Genomic DNA, 26,882 nt, shown 5'->3' on the forward strand with positions numbered 1-26,882 from the left:
AAACCGGAAAGCTGATGCTCACAGTCAAAATTTGTAAAAAGACTGCATTTAATTTTAAAATTGTGTGCGCAAGTTTTATAAAAAAAAAAAAACTTTCTTAATTTGCTTGACATTAAAATCTGTTAAATCAAAAGGTTACGTTCATTATAAGGAAAACTAGTTCTGGCTAAATTGTCGCTAAATGGTCACCGCCCACATACGATAGTTGCGACTCGTGACTCTGTCAAGTATTCGTGAGAAGTATCACCTGCGGCTAGCAATCTCCCATCCCTAGAGAACGTGAACACGTCAGTTTTTAGTTTATAATATTTATAAGCGAAAAGTTCAGTGCCCAGCGGTCGCGATTCCAAACCAGCAGTGGCAGCAATGCCCACAGAGACCACCAGTGCGCTCCATATCATTAAAGAAACTTAATAGCAACTGCTGACCGATTCAGAGTTTAGATAATCAAAGAGCAGACGGTGCCGACAGTTGACCAAAAACGGACGCAAAATCCATAATAGCCGCGTTATAGTGAAGGCCGCCAGTGGAAGAGGGGGCGGGGTGCAACCGTAGAGATTAGCAGCTGCCACGCCAAACAGATCTGACGTGCGTGTCGATTCGGAATCAACTCCAAATCACGCCCACACAGGTTTCGTGGAACCATCTAAGTACACGTAGGCCCATCATCATGGCCTTGCCATTGAGTGACCTACTAATGGTCGGCGGAGGCGAGAAGAAACTGGCCGCCTGCCTGCTGCTTCTTCTCTTGGAGCTCTTCCTGGAAGGTACTTTTTCATTCCTTATCTATGAAGGCTGCCTAACTACACGTCATTGTTTTTCGCATAGGCGCCGAGTCGGCCGCGAGTCCGGCGGACATTGAGAACCACCTGGAGCTGGGCAAGGAGCTTCTGGCCCGTGGGCAGCTGTCGGATGCACTGACGCACTACCATGCGGCTGTTGGTAATTATAAACAACTAAAAAAGAGTGGAAATACCCGTGCTGGGATGCTTTATGATAATAGAAATCTCCGAACTTTATGCTTTAATTTAATGCCATATTAATCAGTAGTTTAGTGCAGTTACCAAGGCAAATACGAGAGTTAAGGCCGTATAGAAAGCCAAATAGATGTCCAAACTTTGACTTTAAATTGCTTTGAATTTTAAAAGATCAACATTGTTCAAGTATTTTTAGTTTAAATTAATATGTTGCTTTAACCTTACTTAACTAGACACTGGTGACACGGGTATTTCCAACCTGTTTTAAACCCACTACTTTAATTTAACCCAATTTTTTCCCTGCAGAGGGTGATGCCAACAACTACCTAACGCTCTTTAAGCGAGGCACCGTCTATTTGGCGCTGGGCAAGACGCGTTTTGCCGTCCAGGACTTCAGTAGGGTTTTGGAACTAAAACCAGATTTCACGGCCGCCCGTATTCAGCGGGGTGTGGTGCACATGAAGAGCGGCGAGTACGAACAAGCGATCCTGGACTTTGAGCAAGTGCTTCAAGAGGAGCCCAACAACGGGCTGGTGCTAGAGCACTACTCCCGCTTGGCCCCCGCCCAGGAGCAATGGCAGCTAGTGCAGCAGTTAATTGGGCATAAGGACCACCAAAACGCCATTTCCATGATCACACAGCTGCTTGAGATCTCGCCGTGGGCTGTGCCCTTCCGCCAGGCTCGTTCAGATGCCTACATTGCAGTCAACGATCCACTGTCCGCCATTTCAGACCTGCGTCAGGTGAATCGACTCACCCAGGACAGCACTGAGGGTCACTACAACATCGCCCAGTTGCTGTACACCATTGGCCATGCCACAAATGCCTTGAAGGAGATCCGCGAGTGCCTGAAGTTCGATCCGGAGCACAAGCTCTGCTTCCCCTTCTATAAGAAGCTGCGCAAGGTGGAGAAGCAGCTGGTAAACGCAGAGCAGGCGCGCGAGGAGAAGCAGTTTGCCGAGTGCATATCCGCTGGAGAGGCGGTGCTCCGGAATGAACCGGAGGAGACGATGATCCGGTACGAGGGGCACAAGGTGCTCTGCAATTGCTACACGAACGACGAGCAGTTTGGCAAGGCCTTGCAGCAGTGCAAGGAGGCGCTGGATATTATGAAGGATGCCCAGGTCTACTGCGATCGGGCGGAGGCGTTGCTGGGCTCCGAGATGTACGACGATGCCATACACTCCTACCAGGCGGCACTCGACCTGGACGAGAGCAACAACCGCGCGAAAGAGGGCATTCAGCGGGCCAAAAAGCTGCAGAAGCAGTCGGAGCGCAGGGATTACTATAAGATATTAGGCGTTAAGCGCAACGCCAACAAACAGGAGATTGTCAAGGCGTACAGGAAGGCGGCGCAGAAGTGGCATCCGGACAACTTCCGGGACGAGGAGAAGAAGGTGGCCGAGAAGAAGTTTATCGACATCGCCGCCGCCAAGGAGGTTCTTACCGACCCAGAGAAGCGTCGCCAGTTCGACAACGGTGAGGATCCTCTGGATCCCGAGGCCAACCAGCGCGGTGGCTTCCATGGCGAACATCCGTTCGGCCACTTCCAACACGGGTCGCCGTTCCAGTTCAAGTTCCACTTCAATTAGTCAGCCAGCGCCTCCAGCAGCCATTCGCTTTGTGATGTCCTAGCCGCGATCCCCAATATCCCTTGACGATTTTACACTGTTTGTTTTGTTCATTTGAATGGCGTGTAAATAGTAGCATAAATCATAAAAATCCCCTGGTCCGTTGTCAGAAAGTACCACACACACAAATCGCAACAACACACACTGAGCACTTATATTTAATTAGTTTATTTAATAAAATACAATAATTATAATGTAGTACATTTTTCTAATTATGTATAAAGAGAAACAATATGCGAAAACAAGCAATTAAAGACTTGGAAATTTGAACTGAATTGTGAACTGCGAACATTTTTGGAATTTAAAGTAGTCTTTAGGTGTGAAGTCTAGATGAAAAATCTTCGCTGATGTCTGACTTCAATATGAGTGTAGTAACCAAAACCAAATGCAAAAAGCTCCGATGCTATCAAGTAAAAAATGCTTAGACTTAAGCGTTGGGTGTCAAAACAACATACACCATTGTGGCCAACATCACCGTCACTACTAGTATGAAGTAGAACTTGAGATTATATTTTTGATCCAGCGATACAGCCAGCGCACGGAACTGCGACATGGGCGACACCTGATCCTGATGTCTCAAAAGAGGTTTCCTGGCCAGAGGCGACGATCGTGTGTTTGGGATATGGCTTCTCCGGATTGGTGCTTCCTCCACCTCGGATTCGCTCTCCGTGTCCATGGGTTCGCCTGCGTTGTCTGGCTGGTCGTAGAACTGATTTAGTTGCGGATAAAGGGTGTTCACTGAGGTGGTGGGCTGAACCAGAAGACCACGGGCCAAGTTGTGTCCACCGGTCGTAACAGTCTGGCGCTGGCGAGGAAGTAGGGGAGCTGGTGCTGGGCCACCAAAAGGCCTGGCCGATCCGCTGAACGTGTTTCTTGGTGAAACGGGCGAGAGCGATGGGTTGAATCCCGATGCCTCCTGGTAACTGGTGGAGTTCAAGTTGGTTTGGGTCAGCAGCGGACGCGAGAATCCCAAATCTGTGCGTCTGTACGTCGGGGATTCGATGCGTGGTTCATATGTGGGAAGTGAGTGAAGAGGAGCGGCTGGCACATGTGGCCTTTCGTAGGTGTGGCTTCGTGGTATGTCCTCCTGCTCGCACTGCGGTTGCTCCACTTCGCGAGTGTAGGATGTGGTCAGCACTCCGGATTTGGTGAGCGAAACAGAGCGTCGAAGCTGCTTATCCTCCCTGGGTGGCGTTTGCTTGGCATGGTACCTCACAACCGGTGCATCCACCATGTAGTAGTCATCGTCCTCGGACTGGGAGCCCACATCCGAGACTGTGGTGGTGGTCTGCACGGATCTTCCGGAGATCGAGGTGTTGTCCAGACCGTAGGCTATGGTGCGACGACCCTGCTCGGTGATCTGGTTGCCGCTGCTATTGATGCGACCTGCACTACGGCCAAGTGTACGACGCACTGGCTCCGACGTGGGCGTAGACATCTGGCTGCCGTGTACGGTTTCACGTCTGGGCGTCGACTTCTTACTTGCGGATTTGCTCTTGTTCAGCGGTGTTCCAGAAATCTCAGCTTTCAGCCGGCGCACGATGACGTTTCGTGTGCTGCCCGTCACGGGGACGCCGGGTAGGCCGTGCTCCAGGCATTTGGCAAGCAGCTCCTTGTTCGACAACGTGTCTAGGTAAGCGAGATCCGACATTTCTTGCAGCTATGGTGAAACTCAAAACAAAAATAGCAATGTCGTCACTGATTGTTGTTTTTGCGAATAGAGACGAAACGGCAGCGATGAAAATGAATGGCATATATCGATAGTCAGCCAGTGCTGACTAACAAAAACCAAATTTTTTAGCGTATTTTTAAACGATTGGAAGGGGTTTAAATTACAATTGAGTAAAATTGCAATCGAGACTTCTCTTACTACCAATTTACATGTCTTTCTCGCCCACTGTTGGAAGATGGAAAATATCGATACCGTCCTACAATATGCTAGAATCCACAACCATGGTGATACAATTCATAATCCTGATCAGTTTTGTTCAAATGTTAGAGACGTTAAATCAGTGCTGCGGCAGAGGAAAAGCAGAGAACAGGTGGGAAAACATCGATCTAATCAAAAGAGAAAAAATCGATGACATCGATTACAAATGTTAAATCATTTGTTTCCTAACATAGATGTTATAACGATAATTTAACATGACGAGAGAGGAGATACTAGAGAAGGACCGACATCGATGATTATCGCCAAACATCAATGAAACCGATGTTTTGAAAACATCGATGACATCAATGTTGCCATCGATGTTTCCCCACCTCTAAGTCGAACGCGCAACAGGTGTTCAATCGCAAACAAAACTTGAATTAAACGAATCGTCGCGCGGAAAGCGCTCGCCAAGCCAAAGAAAACTCAAGTCGCTGTGCGGAAAAGGAAAACAGGGCAGATACTTAACAACAAAGTAAACAGCGGATTTTTAGGCAGCGGCCGAGAATTGTTAGCACCTGTTCGCCTGCATTCCTGCGCTTCGTTCTGCGCCTGCGTGTGTGTTTTATTTAGTTTCCATTCTGTTTACCTCTCTCGCGGGTGTTATCAATTGTTTTCATTTCGAATTAATAAACAAGTGACTGGAAATAATCGACAATTTGCTAGCTGCAGTCGCAGCATATTTTCCTGTCATCCAAGCGAAAAAAAACGGGGGAAACAACAACATCAGAAGCAGCATAAACATAAACCAAAAAAACCGGTTAAAGCGGACAGAGCGAGAAAGGCGGCCCAAAAGAGCAAGCGGGACACACATAAAACGTAAAAAAATACAACGAAAAGGAGAAAATAAAAAACGAAATAACAAAGATCCACGGATTTTGGTTTTGTTTTGAAACGCCTAAAATAAGTGTGTTTGTTCCTTATTTACCCGTGTTAACACCGAGTTTTACCTGTTATTGCCTTATCGGCCATTAAATCGAAAGTGAACGAGTAATTTCGATATTGCTATTGCCGAAACTCTTCGCGTGGCCTTTTTCTTATCGCCCGACCACTTAAACAACATTAACAACCTGTTGCCGCAACGATCATTCCCAGGTGAGCAACAAAGTAAACCCCAATTACCCGAACAGATGAGATTCTATATACAAACACTTTCCCAATACGAATGTTCTGTAAATTGTGTTTGCATTCCATTAACCAATGCATAACTTGTATTCAAACTTTATTTATCTCGGATTTCGCAACACCTTTGAATTTTGTTGATATGTTTGGAAACATTTGTTTTATTTCGAATGTTTCATATGTCGCAGCATATTTTTAGATGGCTAGAAAAGAATAATTTTAATTTGAGTATCGAACATTTAGGAAATAAATGATGTTACTTCTAAAATTTGTATGAAAAAACCAAAGTTCAGAATAATGGGAAAAGTTTACCATTTAAAATTCCTAAAATTCAAAATGAACCCAAAAACCTTTTTTTTTTAATCTACCAAGCTCAATTAGAATAATTTTGCTGGTAAAACCTTTATAGAATTTTTAAGGAACTTATTTTTTTAGATATTATTTAAATCGAGACCTTATTAGCCTATCATAACAAAAATCATCATGCAATTTTAAATTCCACAAATTCTTTTTTTAAATCTTTAAATAACGCATTAAACCATACTAAAATCAATTTAAAATCTGTATAGCTAAATATTTTGCTGTGACAAATACCAAACCCGTTTAGTTAATCTAACCCGTATCATTCAATAGCCCTATAAAGTCGGTCACCGTCTATGTTTGGAACATTTTAATACGCAAAGCACGTGAGAGGCGGTATCGATAAGCCAATTGATTGTTAACAACAAATAGGCCCAATACCTTGACATTAGTCAACCAAAATTTGGGAATTTGCTACCATTAGTTCATTGACACAACCTTTGCCTGTTGTTTTGAACTCGCTCAACTTTCACTGAAAACGCGGCTGGCCAAAATCGGCATAAATCAACACAAAAACAGCCAAAACACACACGCGACAGAAAAAATGTTGTAAATGCCAAATTTGAAATGCAAGCGCAAGTTAATAAAATCAAATTTGTTGCCAGCTTTTGTTTTCTTGCTTTATTTTATTTATGTAATCCATGGTTAATTTTCAAGCATCATTAAGCCGCGGAGGAAAAGTCTCTTGGAAACAAATTGAAGCACACGAGCAGATGATTATGAGATAATCAGTAAATTGCACAAGACCAAATTAAGTCATGAGAGTTGAGTGAATTGTAGTCGTCAAGTGGGATGGCGGTGAATTGAGCCGAGTCGGGAGTTGAGCGAGCTCCAATTTGACACTAAACTGAGTGAGATAACAGATTCGAAAATGATTTATCTATTAAATTAAATTGCATGGCGTGTGCAAAAATTGAAAAGCTAAAGTTGTTTTTGGGATTAGATTTCTGAGAAACATTACCTACAGAAATTTCCCAATACCAATTGCAATCCCAATCCCATATGACTCATAGCCAAATGCATTTATTCGTTCGTATCTTGCATCTACTTATCGCTAGACATGAAAAAAACAAAATTCCTCAAACATGAAGAAAACAAAATGCCAAATATTCCCACCAAAAAATATATGCAGAAAATAAAAAACCAAAACAAGCGACAACAACAAGTTTTTATGAACAACAAAACTATGCGCATAAAAAAGTTATATAAAAAACACGTTCAGACTTCAAACCGCTCGGTGCGAACGGGATGGCGATATCAAGTGGGTTAGCGGCTTGCATGTGTGCGTTTTATATCTGTGTGAGCCACGCTTCAATTGCAAATGCGCCCAGTAAGCGAACAAGTATAAAAAAACGTTAAAAAAGCATTGACGCAGATACGCGGCACTGTGTTTGCCGTTGTTGTAATTGTAAATTCTACAGGTTTCTTGCCCGATGTTTGTCTGTGTGTGTTTAAGCCGTTGTTGCCTTAATGGCAGAAAAGCAAAAGCAACAACCACAACAACAACAAGATCGCTCTGCAATTTTACGCCAAAGCTAAAAAGGCGAGCGATCGAGCAGAAATCGAAGCGATCAGCAGACACAGTAAGAAAATTTCATTTGGTATCATGATTATTTTGATATAACATATAACATTTATCAATATAACATAAATAAACTGATAAAACAGCCTAGAGTTAAATTTCTGCATTGTTGTTTTAAAGTTTATCAGTTTTTCTACGTATACAAAAACCAAAGATTGTATACCGGCACTTTCCCTCGCAAAGTTTATAACTTCTGTAAGAGGTTTTAATTTGATATCAAACTGATTTTGTTTCAGTGCAGAGTTAAAGAAAAAGGACAAAAGGGGGTGGCAGTGGAAAAGGTGGAAACGCAGTGGGGTGACGAAGAGAGGCTACTCCATTCGTAGGCAAACCGGGCCAGTTGCCGATCACTGTGGGCCGAAAACCCCAACAACGTCATTATAATACCCCTGCAGATAACCGTGCTTATAAGGCTTTCAAGAAAAACACAAACCCAAGTGCTCACCTTGAAAGATTATAGATTTGTGTTGATGCAAATCACCAAATCTAAGTAGCAAACAAAGAAAACCAAGTAAATTTACAAGCCATTTAGCTTAAAGTAATTTAAACAAATACATGACTTGCATTATAATTGATGTACAAATCTGTGATACAATTTGTTTTATACCAATTTTTATTAACAAAACAACTGTTTGTGCACAATATGTTTGGTTAGTATTAAAAAACTCATATCTTTATTTATCTGAAGATGTTTTGTGACTGACTTTTTAACCTTAAATGAATTTACTACCTTAACTGGCGTTTAAAATAAGTCTTGCCTTGTTTAAAAATTAATCAAATCATTTAATGACGTTTTAAATTTATAAATTCCTATACACCACTGTGCATTGGCAGTGCCCGTGTTTATGCCCCAATAAAAACAACAACAAGCTCTAAACAGCAGCGGTGAACGTTGCAATATGCCGAGTGGACCCCTCAAGTCGCCCCAAAGTAGCCCCAAGTCGTCTTAACTTGGCCAACAGCTTGGCCAACTTGGCGCTCGCTCCAGCTTGTTTCGGATCGGATCGGTTTTGTTTTGCCTGTGTTTTGCACTCGTATTCGTAATTGTTTCATGAAACTGGCCAACTCCAGTGAGGGTGGTGGACCCGAGGGGTATTGACGATGGGGGAGGGGGTACGAAAAAAAAAAACAGGTGCGCAGTGCGCAAACGCGCGCGCATTTTTGGTTTTGCTTACTGGTTTTTTCGGTGCCTTCGATTTGGGGCCAACTGTTTTTCGATTTTAATTATGGTTTATGTGTCGCTTACGAACGCCGATCGCCCAGTAAGCTAAACCGTCCGTCGATCGCTGATCGGCATATACTTATCCAATAGCGCTATATACACTATACTCCCCGTGCCCATATCCATACCCATACCCATACCCATAACACAAGGTTGCCAGCCAATGTCCGTTGCCACGAGTGACACGAGTGGAGGGGACATGTCGAGCCATTAAGGTTACCGCTTGCTAATTGTGAATTGCCTTCTGGGCGGATCGCAATGGAATTGGCTTCCAGCGAGAGCCATTGGCCAAAGTTATTGGAGTGGAAAGCCCCGATTCGAAGGTGAAGTCTCTGGCTTTCCCCTCTTAAAAAACCAGGCTAGGAATTCCTGACTGGCTAGGTGCTTTTATCAGATAAGAGGTTTCGCCTTCATCCATAAATCGGACTGGAAATTCCTACCAAGATAACTTATTTTATTCGTAATTCATAAATTCCCCACTAGTTGGATTTTAGTAAACATAAAATATTGTTGTATGAAAATTGGTGGTACTAAAAATAATAATGGTCTTATCGATCAAGAGGTTTATATTTCATATCTTTGTAACCTAGGGTTTTTTGTTCAGTAATTCGGAATTCAGCAAGCGGAAATTGTTCGTTTTCTCCAAAACATTCAGAGATTATGTACTTCCTTTAAATATACCACATTCTATCAGCTGAGACCTTTCGGTTTCGGTTAATCATTCTAAATCACAAACAAATTTTGTGTAATTGACTGAAGTAGCTGGTGAATCATAAACAAAACACTTCATTTAAAAAAAATTTTAATACCCTTCCTGCTTATCTGAGGCTTGGCACTTTACAACGTACGAGCAGCCTGAAAGGTAAACAATACAATATCTCGGCACTATCTGGTGACCCATTTTGAGTCATCAGATACCAACGACAATTGCATCCAGCTGATTCGAGGATTAAAGTCAAGGCATCGCGGTGCATAAGTCACACGGCGTCTTAATAAATATTAGATTGCCGCAATCGCCCAGATACACATGTATCTGAGTCTGCGACGAGTCAAAAACCAAGCAACGTTGATTGTATCTCCAGTTACGAGCGCACGCGTGTTTCTTGCGCCTTTGTTTTGTTTACAGTCGATTGCAAGTGCAATTTGTATCTGGCGGATACATTCCACATGCGCTGTGCTTTGCATAAAAAGGCCCGCTCAAATGGCCAAGTAGTTGCTTTTGCAGCTTAACTGTAACTGGCAGCGATGACATTTTGTATCTGCTAGATACGCAGATAGCTCGCGGATAACTCAAGCGTAAATGCAATGCACGCACACAGCAAACAAACCCTCCGGCCTTATTAATATTTATCAATTTGTTATTTAACTGGCTTCGATCTCTTTGTCCGATGGCAGAGGCAACTTTTTAGCTCTCAATTTGCATAAAGTCCGATATAAGATACGTTTTTTTTATAAGCCAACTCGTTTTGGTTTGCTGCTCGCTTGTTTTTATTTTTTTGGTCAGGTTTTTGTTGTTCAATTGCCAATTTGACCTTATTAAGTATGATTTGTAAAATACCTTGCGTGCGACTTAATTAATTGATTTGTTTTAAGCTTAAATTCCGCCGGCTGACATCGCCGCTTTAACCCATAAATATTTAATTGTATTTTCTAAGCCCCCCCTTTATTGATTGGATTTTTAAAACCGTGCCAAAGCGTTTAAGGCAATTAAGTTGTGACAAATCTAATCGACATTTATAGAACCCTAGGCTGGGGGCTAGAATTGACTAAAAAACACACGAGACAGCTGAGTTTCTATCGAAATCAGCGGCTGGCAGCTGTGCCCAAAACCGAGTTGCCCTATGGGAGATAAATGGCAAATGTGTTGAAAATATGTTGCATTATAGAGCGTACGGTTATGCCGATAATTTGGCCACGATAGAGGCTCGATTTGGGGCTTCTACCCAATAACCAAATAGCACGCGCTGCCCGAGAAGACAGCTTATGTGAAATTATTAACCAAAGGTCGGCCTAAAACCAATCCCATTCGTAAAGTAAGTATGGGGTGGCTGAACAGATATCCCTTGGCAACTAATGAAAAACAACATGTTGTCTGGCAAAGCATTATCAAGGCGGATGTGCGTGTCTCGGAATAGATGATAAGCCAAAAACTGCGATAAGTTTGCACCAAAAAAGTTAAATATTAAATACTGCAGCCTCTTATAGTTGGCATTATCGCTAAAGTGTCTTAATTTAGCAATTACCTGAAATGTGTTTCTAAGAAACTCTTCCTCTGAAATGTATAAAACAATTTGGAGAATTATTAAATGTCTGGCATGACAGTGTCCACAATTTTGATACTTGTCAGTGATAAACAGATTAGGAAAAACTACACTGATTTCGTTTCTCTGGAACCTGTTTTATGAGTAAAATGTTTGCTGATAAAATGCGATAAACAAAATGCAGCCAAACAAACTTTTTCATATACAAGTTAGATAACACCATATAATTATTTTATTTTTCGATTCTCCGCTTCCGCTACTGCGCTTTTGTGGCCAGATTTGTAATCTTTTTTGAGTCCACATTTTCACTGCAAAGAGGAAGCGGTTGCTGGCTTTTTTACGCACAATTATTCTCTGCATACCCACCATTATGGGGAAAATGATGGAAAAGAAAAGCCATTCCCAGCAATTTGTCATTGTTTGATTTTCTCTGCACTTGCTATAATTTTATATTTTTTGTTTTTCGGGTTGCTGCCAGCGGTTTTTCACTGAGTCTTCGAGATCGGAACTGGAGCCAGCGCTCCCAAACAATTTGAGCATTTGATTGCTTTATTTCACTTTACAACGCAAATTGGTGGCTTTGTGTAGTAAGGCTTGTGATACTTCCTGCCTGCCACGGCTAATTATGAACAATCAGAGATCGCAGAAGACAAGACGGGGATCTCGGGATGTTGCTGTTGTGCTGCTGCAGCATCCCGTGTGTTGCACTTAGTTGCATGATTACATTTAATGGGCAACGCCAAAACATAATCATTTCGATTAAATAATCAGCTACTGAAGCAAACCAGAGTCAGCGGCCACTCTTCGCACATTTGCGCCGAACAACAAGTCACTGCGGTGAGTTGAACGCCATCGCACAGTAAAAAATGCGATGGCCTAACTATATATATATTTTGAAATTAATTTACACTTTTTTAAGCTTACGATGGCGGTTTGATTTCTTAAGATTATTACTAACTATATTTTGTTAAATTGAAAACTTAGGAAATACAAATGCCTAAAGTTTTAAGTACTAACTAATCAGTTCGAAAAATTTTTTCTATTAATATATACATTTTAAAAAGGTAATAACACAAATTCTCTCTGTGCAGTGCAAGGAGCATGCCTTGTTTGTAATTATGAAAGTTTTTCTCTTTCCATGTTTTCCTCTCCCGATCCGTGGAACGTTATGAACTCATTTGTGGAAAAGTCAGATCCAAGCTCTGACTCAGACTCGGACCCATTTCATTCATAGCCACAAGCTATGGTCGCAGCTACAGCTATCGGAAGTGTTACTGCCGCTGCACAAGTTGTTGCCGCGGTGAAATGTTGTTGACCACAAAAGTGGCTTGAACCTGAAAACGCCTTGCAATGTGATACAAAAATGTTATTGCCCGGCTGTGCAACAGCAACATCTGCAGCACAGCAGCACAGCAGCAACATAAACAGCAGCAAGAGCAATCTGAGACTAGTTTTACACCAATTTCCGCCGCTGCAAAGGTTAAAGACATTGCTTTATAAAGGGAATTTTTTCTATAACTTTAATCGAGCTTTAATGTGGCAATTGCCGTTTGATGTTGCTCTAATTGAAAAAGGAAAAAGCGAAGTAAAGTATGGGTGAGATCAAGTGGAAAATTATGGAAGGCGATTGCGTTGAGTGAGGTGTTTGAGATTTCCGTGAAATGCCTGAAATATTTGTAGCCCAAATATAAATCTCAGCCCGTTAAAGCCGTTTTTTTTCCAAAACTGGCAGCGAGTAAACACACAAAGCGAACAACATTTCAGTTGTATGTGCGAGGTATTTGTTTGGTTTAGATTTTACTATTATTTTTTATTATTTGTTCGAAGGAATGTTTTTTTTATCGGTCTTTGCGGGTGTTCTGTTTATTTTTTATTGCATGTATTTTTGTGGGTTAGCAAGTCGAAACCTTGAAAACGTCTGCCAATCTTTTTTTGCACATATTCAAATTTAATTTATGCCCCGCAATTTGTTATGTTTTGGCTTATGGTAGAGATTGCCAGCTAAAATAAGTCAAGTTGTCAGAAAAATTCCATGTCATCTTCTCCTATTTTCTTTTGGCCAAATTAGTTGTAATGATTTTGGGTAAGAAATAAAAAAAAACATTTTCGATTGCTTTAGTTTCAGGTTTTAGCCCATTAGCGTTTAGTTGAGCAACTACCGAAACTATGAGAAAGTTAACATTTTATCAAGCCGTTCGGTTGAACTTTTGAATATGCATTATTCAATTGGCTCAAGGTCTTGGCTGTTTTCTGGTCGTTTTTTCTCCGTAAACGTTTTTGGATCTCGCCAAACATAATTTGATTTGCCATATAACCTGTTTTTTCCTTCGTTTACCTTTTATTAATCTCCCTGGGTGCGACGTTTTGATTGATTTAAGACGTTCGGAAAACGAAGAAGCCGCAAAATGTTTTTAGCCGTGATTGCGCTTATTACGTGACTCTGTCAATTGATTTGTGAGCAAAAAGAAAAACAAAAACTCTGGCTCAAAACTCTTGGCCCATATGAATGAATCGCGGCCCAAAGTTTTGTTTAGTTCGTGCGGCGGCTAAATAGCAACAAAAACTCATCGTGGCTAATTTTTCATGAAGGTTTTTCAATTGTTGTTGTCCGCTGCCGTTTGAGCCGGCCAAAGGCCTCAATTTGTTGTTATGTGCATTGAATTTTTAATTTTGCTTTTTTTCTGGTGGCCATTTTGGATTGGTTTTTTTCTAACAATTTGTTTTATGAACTGAAAAATACAATAAAATAATGGCAGCCATGCGGAGGTGCCTTGTTACCTTTTTTGTATAATTACATTAAATCAAAACAATAAATTTTTTAACAACTTCTGTGGTCTCCTAAACCTTTTTGTTTTCTTAAAAAAAGCTGAAATTTTTCTATTGTTGACTTTCCTAAGCCCATCCAGAAACGACGTATTTTGTTTTCAACTAGCAAACCTGAACTTTTACCCAAACTAAGCAAAAATGAGCAAAAAACCATATACCATATACAAATATATTTAACGATTAGACACTATAAAAATTAATAATAAATAAGGTCCGAATATATTAGAATGTATTACAACACGTTAAAAGCAGAGATAGCAAATATCTTTTGGAATTGCGCAATAACTAAAACAATTTAAGTGGTGGACTTGACGGGCATGAGCTGAAATTGCTTAAACAATTACTGGAAATGTATTTAAAGACTTGAAAGTATAATTACCGAACAAACTATGAAATTGCCCCTATCTAAGGCCTGATAATGTCCTACGCGTGTGCTGAATTAGTTGAGAACGGAGTTGTTTACAAACGGGGGTGAGAAATGTGGGGTAACAATAACATTATATATAATAAACAGTGCAAAAGGTACATTAAATTAAAAAAATAAATATAATACTTATATGTTGACTATGGTGAAGTAGTTATTTTATTTTTAATAAACCTTACAGTTTTAATAAGTAACATGTTTTTAACATTACAATATTTGTTATTATTTTTATTGAAATGGAATATTTTTTTATTTTATTTATGTTTATTAAAATAGGTATATAGTTTGTTATGTTCTTATTTAAAAAATATCAACACTACTTAAAGTGCGAATTAGCCTATAAAGTCTATTAATCTTTATAGATCATTGAGATGTTCCATATTTTTACTTTATGTTAACCATTTCTTGTTTTTATTATCACCATCCCTCTTGTCTACGCGCCTGGAGTTGGTGAGCTATATCTGATCACGCACTTAATATATGATAACTGATAAAAATATTCGCCGTCGTGGAAGAGGGAATTTTTATCGCTATAAACGTGTCGTGTCCTAGCATTTAATTGGATTTTTGTTATATCCATTGTCTGTTGTCCAAGGCAATTAGAGCTTCAGCGATAGTTATCGTTTATTTTTAGCGACATTTTCGCATAAACCCGACAATTTGGGGGTTCGTGCGAATCCCAATCACGCCTCAAATGATTCTTAGCTATTTTTGGTCTGTCAAGTGGACCATAAAACCGAAATCTTGAAACTTATAAAAGAACACAAGCGTCCGGTCCAGAGGGGCATTCGTTGAAGCGTAAATTGAGGAGAGCTGGCTGAAACAATTGATTTCAATTTTAATTAACACCCCCACAATAGCCACGCCCCCCTCCTCCCCGGATCGCCTCCGATCGCCTACGGTTTTAATTGGCACTTGCTCTTTGGTGGTCGAGGTTCGCTGAATCTTAACCCCTTAAGACGACGGAGTCAGCCAACGGCACAAATTAATGAATGAAATTACAGTGGGGGATGGTCCCAAAAGAGGGGGCATTGTTTGGGCCGGAGGGTTGGCATGGTAATTATATTGATGTGGGTGGGGGTTAGACATGGCTAACCCCATGTTTTTTGTCAAAACACATTTTTTATGAAGTTTTTAAATTAATGTTTGTATAATTTGCTTTGAAAATAGAACTTGTATTTTGTTATGTTTTCTGAACAATCGATGGCATTTCTTACATTTTATTTGGCTGCTATATCTTTAATTTATTTATGTGTATGTTTCTTGTTTAAATACTTTTTCCATTTTAAATTTTCAAGTAGTTAATTATGTTATTTCCCACTTTTCCAAAAAATGCAACCCGACTGGGTTGTTTCTACTTACACAGTTCCAGCATTCCATAAGATATTCATTCATTCATAGAACGCCTCCACAGTTTCTCCCCTTCTTGTTTTCGACTTCCATAACCGCCCACCCACTCTATATTTTTTTTATTCGTTTATTTTTCATTACATCTGTAGATTCTGTCAGTTTTTTGCCTTCGTATTTTGTTTTGTATTTCTGTTTTTTACTTCTCTCGTCATCGCCATCACTTAAACTTGACCTTTATTTCCATTTATTGCTTATTACTGCATATTGCCTTAGTATTCCCATTGTGTTGTTAGTTGTTGTGTTGTTGATCCAGTTGTTTCTGGTTGTTGTCGCCAAAATTCTCTCAATGGACGCCTCCCACTTGCACTTTGCATGAGTTTTTTCTGTAATGGTTTCAGTATGTTTTTGAACCAGTGGCCTGGGCTGAAGGGGTCAAATATTCATTACCTTAGCATAATCTTTTAATAATACAACTATTATTACTTGTCATAGTTATAATAATAACAAATGCCAAAATATATATGTTTCATTGTTTATAAAAATAAGTTTCATACCCTGTCTATAATTATTCATAATGTTGATTGTTTCTTACAAAAATGAAAATATAACAATTTTGTTCTGCAAGTTTTTTAATGTAATTTTAGCCAAGTTAAATTTTTTTATTTCTATTTTTGAAATGATAGCTTCATAACAATTCAATATTGCCCGGCTCTACTACACCTCTTTGTGTTTGATTGATAAAACCCACACGGATCTGTATGTGGAACACAGTTGGTTACTATTTATCTGTATTTGTATCTACATACCCACCTCTGCGATGTGTTCTGCTTTGTTCTGGCAATTTCCTTGTAATTGTTGCGCAAACAACTGAAATGCAGAAAAAAGTCAGCTATTACTAAATATTAGCATAGAGAGAAAAATTCTTTCTTCTGTGCGGGCCGTCTGTTTCTGTGTTGTTTTTCAGTTATTACTCATTAAATATGCAGTGGCGTATGAAATTGCGCATAAATCACAGACTTCGGTCTTGGCGGTTGGCTTTTCCTCCTCACTCTTATATATGATCATTGGATGATATATGAGTTGGCTATTAGTTTTAGTTCTTTAATGATTCATCTGGGAGTGTTTAAGTGTTGGGAAATTGATTGTCTCGATGCTAATAAAAAATGGAATCGATGAAGTCCGACTCTTTGTTGGAAAAGAAGATGAACAAACAACAGATGAGGTGTCTTAGAACATAGACAATGGAAACATTCCATAAAAATTCCAAAATCCAGCTTAAACTTAGCGTTTCTTTTTCTCTCGTCTGTTTGTTTCCTAACTAAGCGTTAAAACATTATAAATACCAGTTGTTTCTGGTGCCTAGACGGCGGAGGAGTTCTATAATCTTGAAAACCAGTTTTCGGCTACCAAAATTAACACGACGGCTGGAGGGATTTGGATTTGGAAACAAAAAACTTGCATTCTTTAATCGGATGAAAAACGAAAACTGAAAAGCCGAGAGATGCATGTGTATAAGACTGGTTTTCCCTCGCGGTCTTTCGCACCTTTGATGTTGGTTTTTAATGCTCTCGAAAAAGGGGGGTTGTCCAACCAATAATGTCTATGAGAATTTGATTTCTTATAATCGAATTCATGGAATTTTTTCCCAACTTTAGGCGCGGCCTGGCCCGGCGAATGATCAATCAAGTGCAGCATCAGTGGAGGCAGATGAATACCTAATGAGTACGGGTACGACTGACAAACACACCCATCCCTGAATACATATACCCACAGTCGTAGACCCAAACTGGTTTAATTGATTCAAATGAAGACGACGACGACGACGACGACGACGACGACGACTGCCACGATGATGTTGAATGACGTTTGTCCGGCTTAGGCTTAGGCTTCGACTTTGCCTTTGCCTCTGACTTTGTTGCCTTTTATACCGATTTCAGTAATATGTAAATCGAACTCCCCCGGTAGCAAACCGCTCCCCTCACAAAACGTCAAAATAGAAAACTTGCAAATCACATGCAACAATTGATGTCGATTGTTTGCCGCTGGCGTGTCATGCAACGTTTTGTGCTCACCCTTTTGTGGCTGCACTCGTGTTGTGTGTTTGTGTTCATAATTGTCTCAGATGTAACCGCCTCACCCCCTCAAAACCCCTTTATGTTTGCTGATCACTTGTCAGTCAGGGGCGTTCGGTGCCCCCTCACATTGAACTCAACGTTCACCTTTAGTTGCACTCGCACAAAGGGTAAACAGGTGTTCCAGCTAAAGGTAGATCAGTTTTTAGGATGAATATTGTTATTAAATTAAGTTTTTAATTAACAATTATAAAGATAGCTTCTAGAGTAGATAAAAGGTAGAAAGATAATATTAATTTTATCTATAGATCAATAATATTATCTGTTAAAAAAAAACAAGTTGTACTGTCAAAGATCTTTGGATTGGCAGTAAGCCCTAATTAAAGCAATATCCTATTTTATATACCATGAAACCTTTTAACCTGCGGTATTTAAGTTGTTTTAGAATCAAACAACGTTACCAATGATCATTTAAATATACAGTATATATTGAAATTATGCACAACCACAATCATACTTAAATCAAGTTTATATCGGCATTAATTTGAGGTCGACTAAGCTATGCAAACGATTTAATTAAATTATTGAAAATCTTGTGTGCGAAAAATTGATAAAAGCCAAGCCCTAATTATTGCTCTCATTTTGTAGTTTAATTTTGCGGTCAAAGTTGACTGGCAGTTTCCATGTGAATGTCAATTGTTGCTGAGTCCCATTTGCCCTTCTGACTTTGTGTTGCTTTCCATTCAATTACTAAAATTAACCCGGATCGCTAATTGTTGAAAGATGCAATTAAAGCTATTCAGACTAAGACGAGACAGATGCAGAGATAAAAGTAGTTAAGAATCGATGGAGGGATCGTAGGTCACACAACTGGAAAAGAGTGGCAACGATCTTTTGTCCAAAATCTGAGGCAGGTAGCGAGATTTTTCTTGTGTTTAAAAATACATTTAGATATTACCGACCCACCCTCATAATTCGACGGACGGAAGTCGGTGCGGTCATAAATACCTAATCTTTATGGACAGTGGGAATCAAAGAACTTGACTTGTTTATGCCTCTTCGATCCCCTCGCCCACTGTCCGGGTCTTTAGCCCACCACTAATTACTTGTCTTGGTCTGCTGGGGCATAACAAGCCAGGCATTCCTTAACTCAAGATCAGGATAAGATGTTTTGAGAGTTCGGCGTGTAAATGCCTCGAAGTCCTGTCCCAAAGCATTCAAATGCAAAAGGTAGAGCAGCGAAGCCACTAAATAAAATCATTAAAAATAATGAACGCACTTCCGTTGCAATTGTCGGGGTCTTAGAACTTTACACAACATTAAAATGAAGCAGCCAAGGGGAGAAACTGACTTTGTGGCATACACGCAAAAAAAAACTTAATTTAAAAAATAACATTATTTTAGCCCATTTAATAAAAAGCTTACCTTATAATAAAGAACCACTTTATATAATATTTATTGTTGTAAGAAACTTTATTTAAATATCATTTTATCTTGGATGTTAATTCTTGGATATTGCATCTTAACATGTGGAAACTTATATATATTTTTTGTGTGTAGGGGAATATACTCGTAGAATGCCGCACAAATTAAAAGGTTGAAATGTTCCCTCCCCGAAACCCAGAACCCAACTCGTTGTCGAACTCGTTGTTGGTTGTTTGGTTGTTCGGTGGTTTGGTTGTTTGGTTGTTCGACTGTCGTGAGTGGCTCGGCAATTGCAATTACATATGTAAGATTGTTCTCAGATGCCGCTGAAGCCCAAAAGGAAAACGATGTGGGGGCATGGTGAAACGGAAATAAAACTCACTCCTCCCTGGCCGTAAAAACAAAGGCAATGCTGGTTACTTGATTGTGGGGGCTGGACGACACATATAAATTATCAATGACGCAGCCCAGACCTAGACTCACATCCCAACCCATTGCCAGTAGAACCGGGCCTGGGTCTCTAGTTATGCATAGATACAGATACAGATACAGAATCAGAATCATGAAGGTTGCTGCCTCAAAATGGGTACGGATACTGGTACAGCCTACGCCAAATGGAGCTCATCGTTTATGCAATTGGTTTATGGGCCAGATATTTTATACTTTATTGCAAACAATGTAGTAGACGAGTCAAGTCGTGATGAAAGTGCGAAACTGGACAGCTAGTGGAGCTGAAAGAAACTTTGAAAATAAGACCCATTTTAGCCTAGTGTTAAAGGTGTGGAAAACTTCAAATATATTCTAAAAATTTAACACAAGTTCTGGTTAAGATTGCCCAATGTTTAGTCAACAGTTTTATTTAATAGCCCTAAATCAGTTTACAAAAACAAGAAAAGCACTAATAAGCTTTTATTAGACTTGATTTGATTTTTGCCGGTTTAAATCATTAAAACTAAATACTTTTTTCAAGGCCATAAAAAACCTGGAAATAATATAAATTATTTATTTTAACTTTACGTAGACGGAAAATCAGGTGTGACGATTTCTGAAGGTCGTGGCACTGTACGTTAAAGTTATTTGTTTACCATATTAACAATTTGTAAATATATAATACTTAAAGGTCGAACTTTAATCAAGCTTTACATTGCCTTTCTATGGTCATAATGGCTGGGCCATTTAATATTCTTGACCATAAAGTGATTGATGGAGTTATCGTCAAAATTCTAGGTGAACTATTAAATTAATTGATTGTTGAATTTAAGCTTAATGCTCGAATTAACCTTTAAACCTGTTGAGCCGCCGCAATGCCAGATACTGGGGCATTACCCCAGCGTGCATTCTCCAGAATAACAGTCGAATCACCGCAGGGAACAACGTGTCTGTGGCTGTCGAGTTTCCAAATTGATTTACCATTCCGGGTGTCATCATTATATCTGACCCAATTGCTCGCGAAGAAGTGTGACACATTTCTGGTGGCAAAGATCAATTTGGTTTGGCCAATGGAAATGGACCACAGCGTCGCCGGTTCCGACGCATTAGTTTCGCTGCTGAAAGTTAACTGGGAATCGGCATCGCAATTGAAATTGAAATAGGAATAGGAATGGGTTTTTGGAGTGTGGCGCGGTTTAGTTGTTTGTCTGTTTGTCTACACAACTGTTGAAACAGTGGCAAAGTGCGGAATCATGTTGCGGCATTGTTTGGCCGGCATTGCTAGTTTGTTTTTCTATTTTTCTATTTTCCTTAAGTGACTTTTTCTATTTTTGTTACTTTTTTTTTGCTTTATTAGCCGTACTCTCTTCTGGGTTATTTACCCAGTGATGACAGTTGTCGACGTCTTCGAATGGCGCTTGGCCAAAAGACAAAAAACAAGGTCAGGCCCAGAACTTTCCAAAACAAAAAAAAGAAGGTAAAAATACCAGAGGAGATACGCCAAATCGGCGGGAGAACAAACAATTAGTCAGGGAGGGGCCCTCGCAATTTGTATATGTGACCGGGAGATATGCGCGCTTTTTCACACTACTCTTCTGGGTTAACGTCAGCGTTAACCCGTTTGCCGGGCCAATTACCCCGCCCCATAACCCAACATGAATATCGCTTAAAACAGAATAAATGTGCCTCGACAATTGCTTGATTCATGACTAAAACAGCTGGAGAAAGAGGAAACCGAAACAACCTACATAAAGTATCTCTGCCTTCGCCTTCGCCTCTGACTTTGCCTCTGCCTCTGTATCTTGTATCTTGTATCTGTTACTGTTTTTGTTTCTATACTCGTATCTTGAGCCGCCGCTGAAGCTGAAGCGCTGTGACGCATCTGCCATCCCAGTGGAGAACTGCAGCTTGAAGTTGCCTCTTGGCTCTTGATTGCTCTTGATTGGGCTTTGTTTTGCTCTTTCTCCCATTGTGCAAGTTTTGATTTCGCCTGGCGTTTTGATTTGATTTCGATTTGTGTCTGGGCGAGTGTTTATTTTCATTTTCAATAAATCGCTCTATAATTGCACTCCGGGGGGGGGGGGGGATTACAAAACCCCCTGGATGTGAAAGCTGCCGTCAAATTATCTCATTTCACGAGGCGTGTGAATCTTTGCATTTCCAAATTGATATATCTTTTGTGTTTTCTTCAAATATTTTAATCGTTTCTTTTGTTTATCTTTTGCAGGCTATACCGCATAACACGCCTTAAAAGCTCTTCAAGATTTGTGGATGTTTTCGGTAACTATAAACATTTTTATAAAATGCAATAAGCTATCACAGAAAAAGTTTATGAGGAGAGGCCTTAAAAACAAGTGAAGATCACCCATGACTTGGTTTAGTCCACGTCCCACTCGACTGCAGTTAAGTGGTTCGAAAACACACTATTCATAACTCGTGTGCCATTAACGCTGGAGGCACGCAAACTTTCGCACGGCTCACTGCTCGCATTGAGAACCTAAATATGGGTCAATTACTCATAGAGTGTGCGAGGAGGAGAAACAAATTTCTTACATAACTGTTGACGTAGTACAATTTAGTGGTCATAAAGTATCCTACAAATGCGTTAAGGGGTATACTCAACTCACATAGTTGTTTACCCACAACAAAAGTATTTTCCGTATTATTAAACAAGCAAATTCACTTATGAGGACCAGCAATTGAAAAGACATCAAGGGTTAAACTGTTTTTGTATTTGAAGATATATTAATTATTCGTCTTTGTTTATTTCGACTTATTTATTTTGCTTTAAAAAACGGTTGTTATTGATTTTTACTCATAAATACTCTTTTATAACATAAAATAAGATAGGTTCAAGTCGGATTCGGAAACTATCAGTGTTTTAACCAACTTGCTTCCGTCGTTAACTACTAAGAAACCTTTGGTCTGGAGTATACTTAAACTGCTGGAAAGATTTAGCTACAGTTCAGTTCTAATTGCCGCTAGTCTTACTCGTATTCGCATATGGTGCCTAACTGTTGAGTGGCTGTTAAATGCTAATTTGCCCAGCAGACTGACCGTTGCTGACTGCCGGCTTTAGTTTTTACTGCTCTTGAATGTTTACTGCCTTTCAGCGTTAAATCGGCGGTGTTTGTGTGCCTGTGCGTCTTAATTGCACCGCGAGACCCATTTGAGAGCTGGCCCTTTTAGGTTGGCTTTTTTGCTTAAACTTAACTTATTTTTCTCGTATCGATTGCCAATCCACGCACACGAATATTGAGGTCGCCAGAGATCAACGATCTGTATCTGTATCTCTACCTGTTTGACTCTGCCCTTGTTTTTGTTTAACTTTAGCTGATCGATAGTTTTTTCCGGAGTTGATGCGATGCAAATCTGAATCGTTATTAAATCAAATATATTTGAGTTTTTGGTCGTCATGCTCGGCTGACTGGCATCGATAAATCTTTGGATTACACAACATTAAAGCTGCATTTGATCATTGTTTCGTGATCGGGCTATAACAATGTGAATTTGTCAACGGAAACGATCTGCGACAACGGCAGCCACGAACAATTGCTCACATGCAATGAATATAATTTGTTTAGATCATAAATTTGCGTCATTTTCGGCTTTGCAATTTATCTGTTGAAACCCATCCGCTTAAAAATAGGAACTTATTCGCAATTAATAATTGCACATTTTCCCTCTCTGATCTATCGCAATTAAGTTAAAAACGGACTTTTGCCGTTCCTCAACATCTAAGCTGGTTTGACTAATCGGCTAAATAAAGCAAATCGTCCCAATAAACCACTAATAGCCTGAAATAAAATCAAGTTTAAATGAAATCATATTTATTTTATGTAAGCCAGAGCGAACTTTGAACTTGAGCAAACAAAAAACCACTTGAATTGCCAAGCACGCCAATAAATTGACAATGTTGAACATATATTTACACTCACATGCAAATTTAAATTGGTAAACAACCTTAACAATGAAATGCCGAATGACAAAATGTGGTGTAATAAATCAATAAGTTCGGTTGTGGCTGTGATTTACGGTGTATTTATAAAAATATATTTGAATATGATCTAATAAAGTCAACCAATTGTTTGTTTTAGTTGCCTTTTTGCTCAGGCATTTGTTTTAAATAAAAACATTGATCAATCAATTTGAAAATCATAATTTTTGGTTATGTGTATGGAACTAACAATAACATAAATCTTACATTCTGCGACATTTTTGAGACTTTCCACTTTCCTTGATTATAAAATCTTTTTATTCGCTTCACGTTTACTCATCGCAAAAAGAATCTGAAGCTGGAGTAAAAGTTTGGCGGCTTATCTTGTTCTCCGCTTAATTTCCACTTGCGTTTTTGCATTAAATTTTATGTCGCCGGACATGGACATGGCTCGGCTGATATTTCGGACTTGGTTTTCACCTGGTCGCGGCACGTAGCCATTTAGATAGACATTTGACACACCACCTGACATGTCAGGCCGTCGTTTTGGGCACAGTGAGAGTTATCCCCCCCAGCTGGCCACAAATGGCTAAACAAATTCTTGCAGTAAAAGTAAATGCGAATTAAGAAGAAAACGGGCTCAAGTTCAGACAGCAGGTGGCAAATTGTTTTGGCACATGCCAAAAGCAAAAGAAACCAAAACGATTGGCCGGACCAGCTTTTGCTTAGAGCCAGACCTGTCTGGATTCGCCAACAAGATAAAAATAAAACCATTATAAATTCATTAACCAACAAAACTTTGATAATTATGGTACGGCCAAGAAGGGAGGTGGGGGAACGTGGAGAGCTTCTATAATTTTTTCGTGAAATGTGCGTCAGCAGAAAACGTTTCTTTATCCCAATCTACACGATTCGTTTGATCTGGACAACAAACTAGCCAAACCACAAAATGGCAAAAAAGTGCCTTAGGTGATAAGTTCATTTATTTATCTGCTATTCCTGTGCTGTTTTTCTTTTAATTTTATCCGACGCGTGCTTCTTGAGTTTTGTGTTAATTCGTAATAATTAATTTGAGAATGTGCAGAAGCCGCAAATGAAGCGAGTCTAATAAATTATTTATGAATGTCGGACATGAGAAGAGAATTACGGGAATTTCCTAGATACAAAAAAAAAAAACAAAGATTCCTAGAAATAAAGGTGCCATTTAAATTATTTAAGAACCCCGTTGATAGTGTGGTTTAGATTAAATTTGAAGTCTTTGGGATTTTAGCTCTTTTTTCCTAGAACCGGAACGCTATTTAAATGAATTGATATAAAGTGGCTAATTTCATGTGCGCTCTAAAACTACAAGGTTACGAAATAAGCACTAAATGTTTAGGCCTTTTTTTATTATTCAATTCGAATTAGTGTCTTATGATTATTGTTTTTAACAAATAAATCAGTTAAAATTTAAAATAATTTCGATTTCATTTTTAAAATTTGCTTTCTTCGTTTTATAGATTGCCCTTTTATAATTGTCATAATTATTTTATAGGCCTTGTAAACTTTTGTTAATTTTTTGTACATATTTCTTGCAATTACTTTTCAATCTATCTTTATTTATTGCCTTTTTGTTTCGAGCTGCCAACATTTGGCGTTGTGGCTTTTCGATCGATGCGCTGGCTGCACAATTACTTAGCCAAACGAGTGAGGCAACTTCGGAATACCTCAAATTGCATTTAGCCAAACACGGAAGATGCCACCCTACTCGCATATTTCGCTGCAAAAATTGCGTGTGCATAAGACTGGGTTTGTGTGCCTCGAAATTGCATTTGATGCAATTACAACTGCGGAAAATCGGTTGTCACGGAGGTCTATTTACGCCGCCTAATAACCGGAACGGGATCTCTTAACATTTAAATTTTACAAAAAAAAAATCTCAAACACAACAACAACAAATCCATTTTACTATTATCTGTAAATTTATTCATGTCATTTATTTTTGATTCATTACTTAGTTCTTAACTTTGCCTAATACTTATTTTTCTAAATTGTTTTTCTATAGATAAAGCGTGAGTTTAATTTGGCTTGTGCATGGTGATTTTCTCAATTTTTTCTGGAAATTGCGCACTTGCAAGTTGAAAACAGTTCTGACGTGGACTTAAAGTGGTGGGTTTATTACCCTTGACTGCATCAGACTCATTTTAAACGTAATTTCTAATTAGCTAATCGTTAATAGTGGCTTTAGAACGCTTGTTAAATAAGTATAGCTCTCTGGTTAAACCGGGAAGATTGAAAACTCTTTTTCGATCTATATCCTATAAAAATCTTTTTCATATATGTAAATATGTATACGATTCACTAGTGAGTTTATATTATTTTAAATAAATATATTTAAATGAATACAAAATTATTTACAATAATCAACGACTTTTTAAACATTATTATTAATTCTTGGAAATCAATTAATAAATTTATAACAAATATTAGTTCAAAATGTGTTAATAAAAACAGTAAACACACTTTTTTTAACCCAGCAAAGTGTTTGTAGAATTTGTTAGAATCTTTTTACAATAAACCATTTTATTTCAGCATTGAACATATTTTTTAAATACATATGCATATAACTACGAAGTAATTAATTACTAATTAATATGTGTGCCCCAACAAAAAATATTTTTCTCCATACTATGAGTCACAAAATTTGCATAACTTTATATGCTTTACTTAACTCGTTAGCTTCAAATATAAAATTGACTGATTTGTGTTTTAGCGTAGTGCCAAAAGTCACATTATCAACGCATAAATCTAAAGCAAGCCACTTGATTTTACTTTAATTCGTTTCACCGAGCAATATATATAAAAACAAATTTTGGTTGCTCTCCGAAAGCTTGCTTTCAGTATTTGGCAATTTTTCCTTCGAATTAATTTCATGCCCATTTGCTTGCTTTGAGTTCGTATTATTTTTTTGTTCAGTTTATTTATTTATTATTTTTCGTTATTGAAATTGGAATGGCAGGTGGAATTTGTAAGCAATTTGAACGTTAATTGAAATTCAATTCAGGTCCAAGAGGAGCAGGCGAGGTATAAGAAGAGCATCAGACAAGTTTGCGCCAATTACAATGCAAAATAACTACGTTAATTTTTGTGCGATGCATTTAAATTGCTCAAACAATAAAAAAGGCTGCAGAAAAAACTTTTGAAAAATAAAAAAGTACTCAAAATGTATTTGGCTTTCGACTAATGAAATAAGTAAATTTAACAAACATAAAGTACTTTAAATTGAAATTAATTGTACGTAAATATAACATAAAAACTCGAAGCATGTTGATTGTGTTGTATATATTCTCTGATA

The 26,882-nt window shown here is 38.9% G+C and overlaps 3 protein-coding genes and 1 long non-coding RNA gene across 7 annotated transcripts in view; 2 read left to right on the top strand and 2 right to left on the bottom strand.

Annotated features, from left to right (window-relative positions):
- The first annotated feature begins 252 nt into the window (after positions 1-252).
- On the top strand, positions 253-2,883 carry LOC128262064 (dnaJ homolog subfamily C member 3). Its single transcript, XM_052996100.1, has 3 exons — positions 253-767; positions 829-942; positions 1,284-2,883. Exons 1-3 carry the CDS (start codon positions 671-673, stop codon positions 2,567-2,569), a joined length of 1,497 nt encoding a protein of 498 aa, XP_052852060.1. The 5' UTR covers positions 253-670; the 3' UTR covers positions 2,570-2,883.
- A 1-nt stretch (position 2,884) lies between these two features.
- LOC128262072 (LEM domain-containing protein Bocksbeutel) lies at positions 2,885-4,342 on the bottom strand. The gene has a single exon (XM_052996112.1). It carries the CDS (start codon positions 4,257-4,259, stop codon positions 3,036-3,038), a length of 1,224 nt encoding a protein of 407 aa, XP_052852072.1. The 5' UTR covers positions 4,260-4,342; the 3' UTR covers positions 2,885-3,035.
- Positions 4,343-4,883: 541 nt separating this feature from the next.
- LOC128254922 (uncharacterized) overlaps positions 4,884-26,882 on the top strand; it is a 34,926-nt gene continuing 12,927 nt past the window's right edge. For both annotated transcript variants that reach the window (XM_052984337.1, XM_052984589.1), the window contains exons 1-2: positions 4,884-5,633; positions 21,839-21,891. The gene's annotated coding sequence lies outside the window, so the exon portion shown is untranslated. The remainder of the gene's footprint in view (positions 5,634-21,838; positions 21,892-26,882) is intronic.
- LOC128255309 (uncharacterized) lies at positions 15,797-17,810 on the bottom strand. 3 transcript variants are annotated; one of them, XR_008267654.1, is made up of 3 exons: positions 17,457-17,810; positions 16,496-16,552; positions 15,797-16,068 (listed from the first exon to the last, which is right to left on the bottom strand). It is a non-coding gene; the product is annotated as an uncharacterized LOC128255309 (long non-coding RNA). The 3 variants fall into 3 exon arrangements; XR_008267647.1 differs by having other exon boundaries at positions 15,797-16,439; XR_008267657.1 differs by lacking the exon at positions 17,457-17,810 and adding an exon at positions 16,657-17,213 and having other exon boundaries at positions 15,797-16,439.

Source organism: Drosophila gunungcola, chromosome 3R (assembly GCF_025200985.1).
Source record: "Drosophila gunungcola strain Sukarami chromosome 3R, Dgunungcola_SK_2, whole genome shotgun sequence".
NCBI lineage: Eukaryota > Metazoa > Arthropoda > Insecta > Diptera > Drosophilidae > Drosophila > Drosophila gunungcola.

Coding starts and splice junctions, on each gene's coding strand:
- LOC128262064 (XM_052996100.1), top strand. CDS start 671: ATGGCCTTGCCATTGAGTGACCTACTAATGGTCGGCGGAGGCGAGAAG. Junction 768..828: donor CTTGGAGCTCTTCCTGGAAG/GTACTTTTTCAT, acceptor TTTTTCGCATAG/GCGCCGAGTCGGCCGCGAGT. Junction 943..1,283: donor GCACTACCATGCGGCTGTTG/GTAATTATAAAC, acceptor TTTTCCCTGCAG/AGGGTGATGCCAACAACTAC.
- LOC128262072 (XM_052996112.1), bottom strand. CDS start 4,259: ATGTCGGATCTCGCTTACCTAGACACGTTGTCGAACAAGGAGCTGCTT.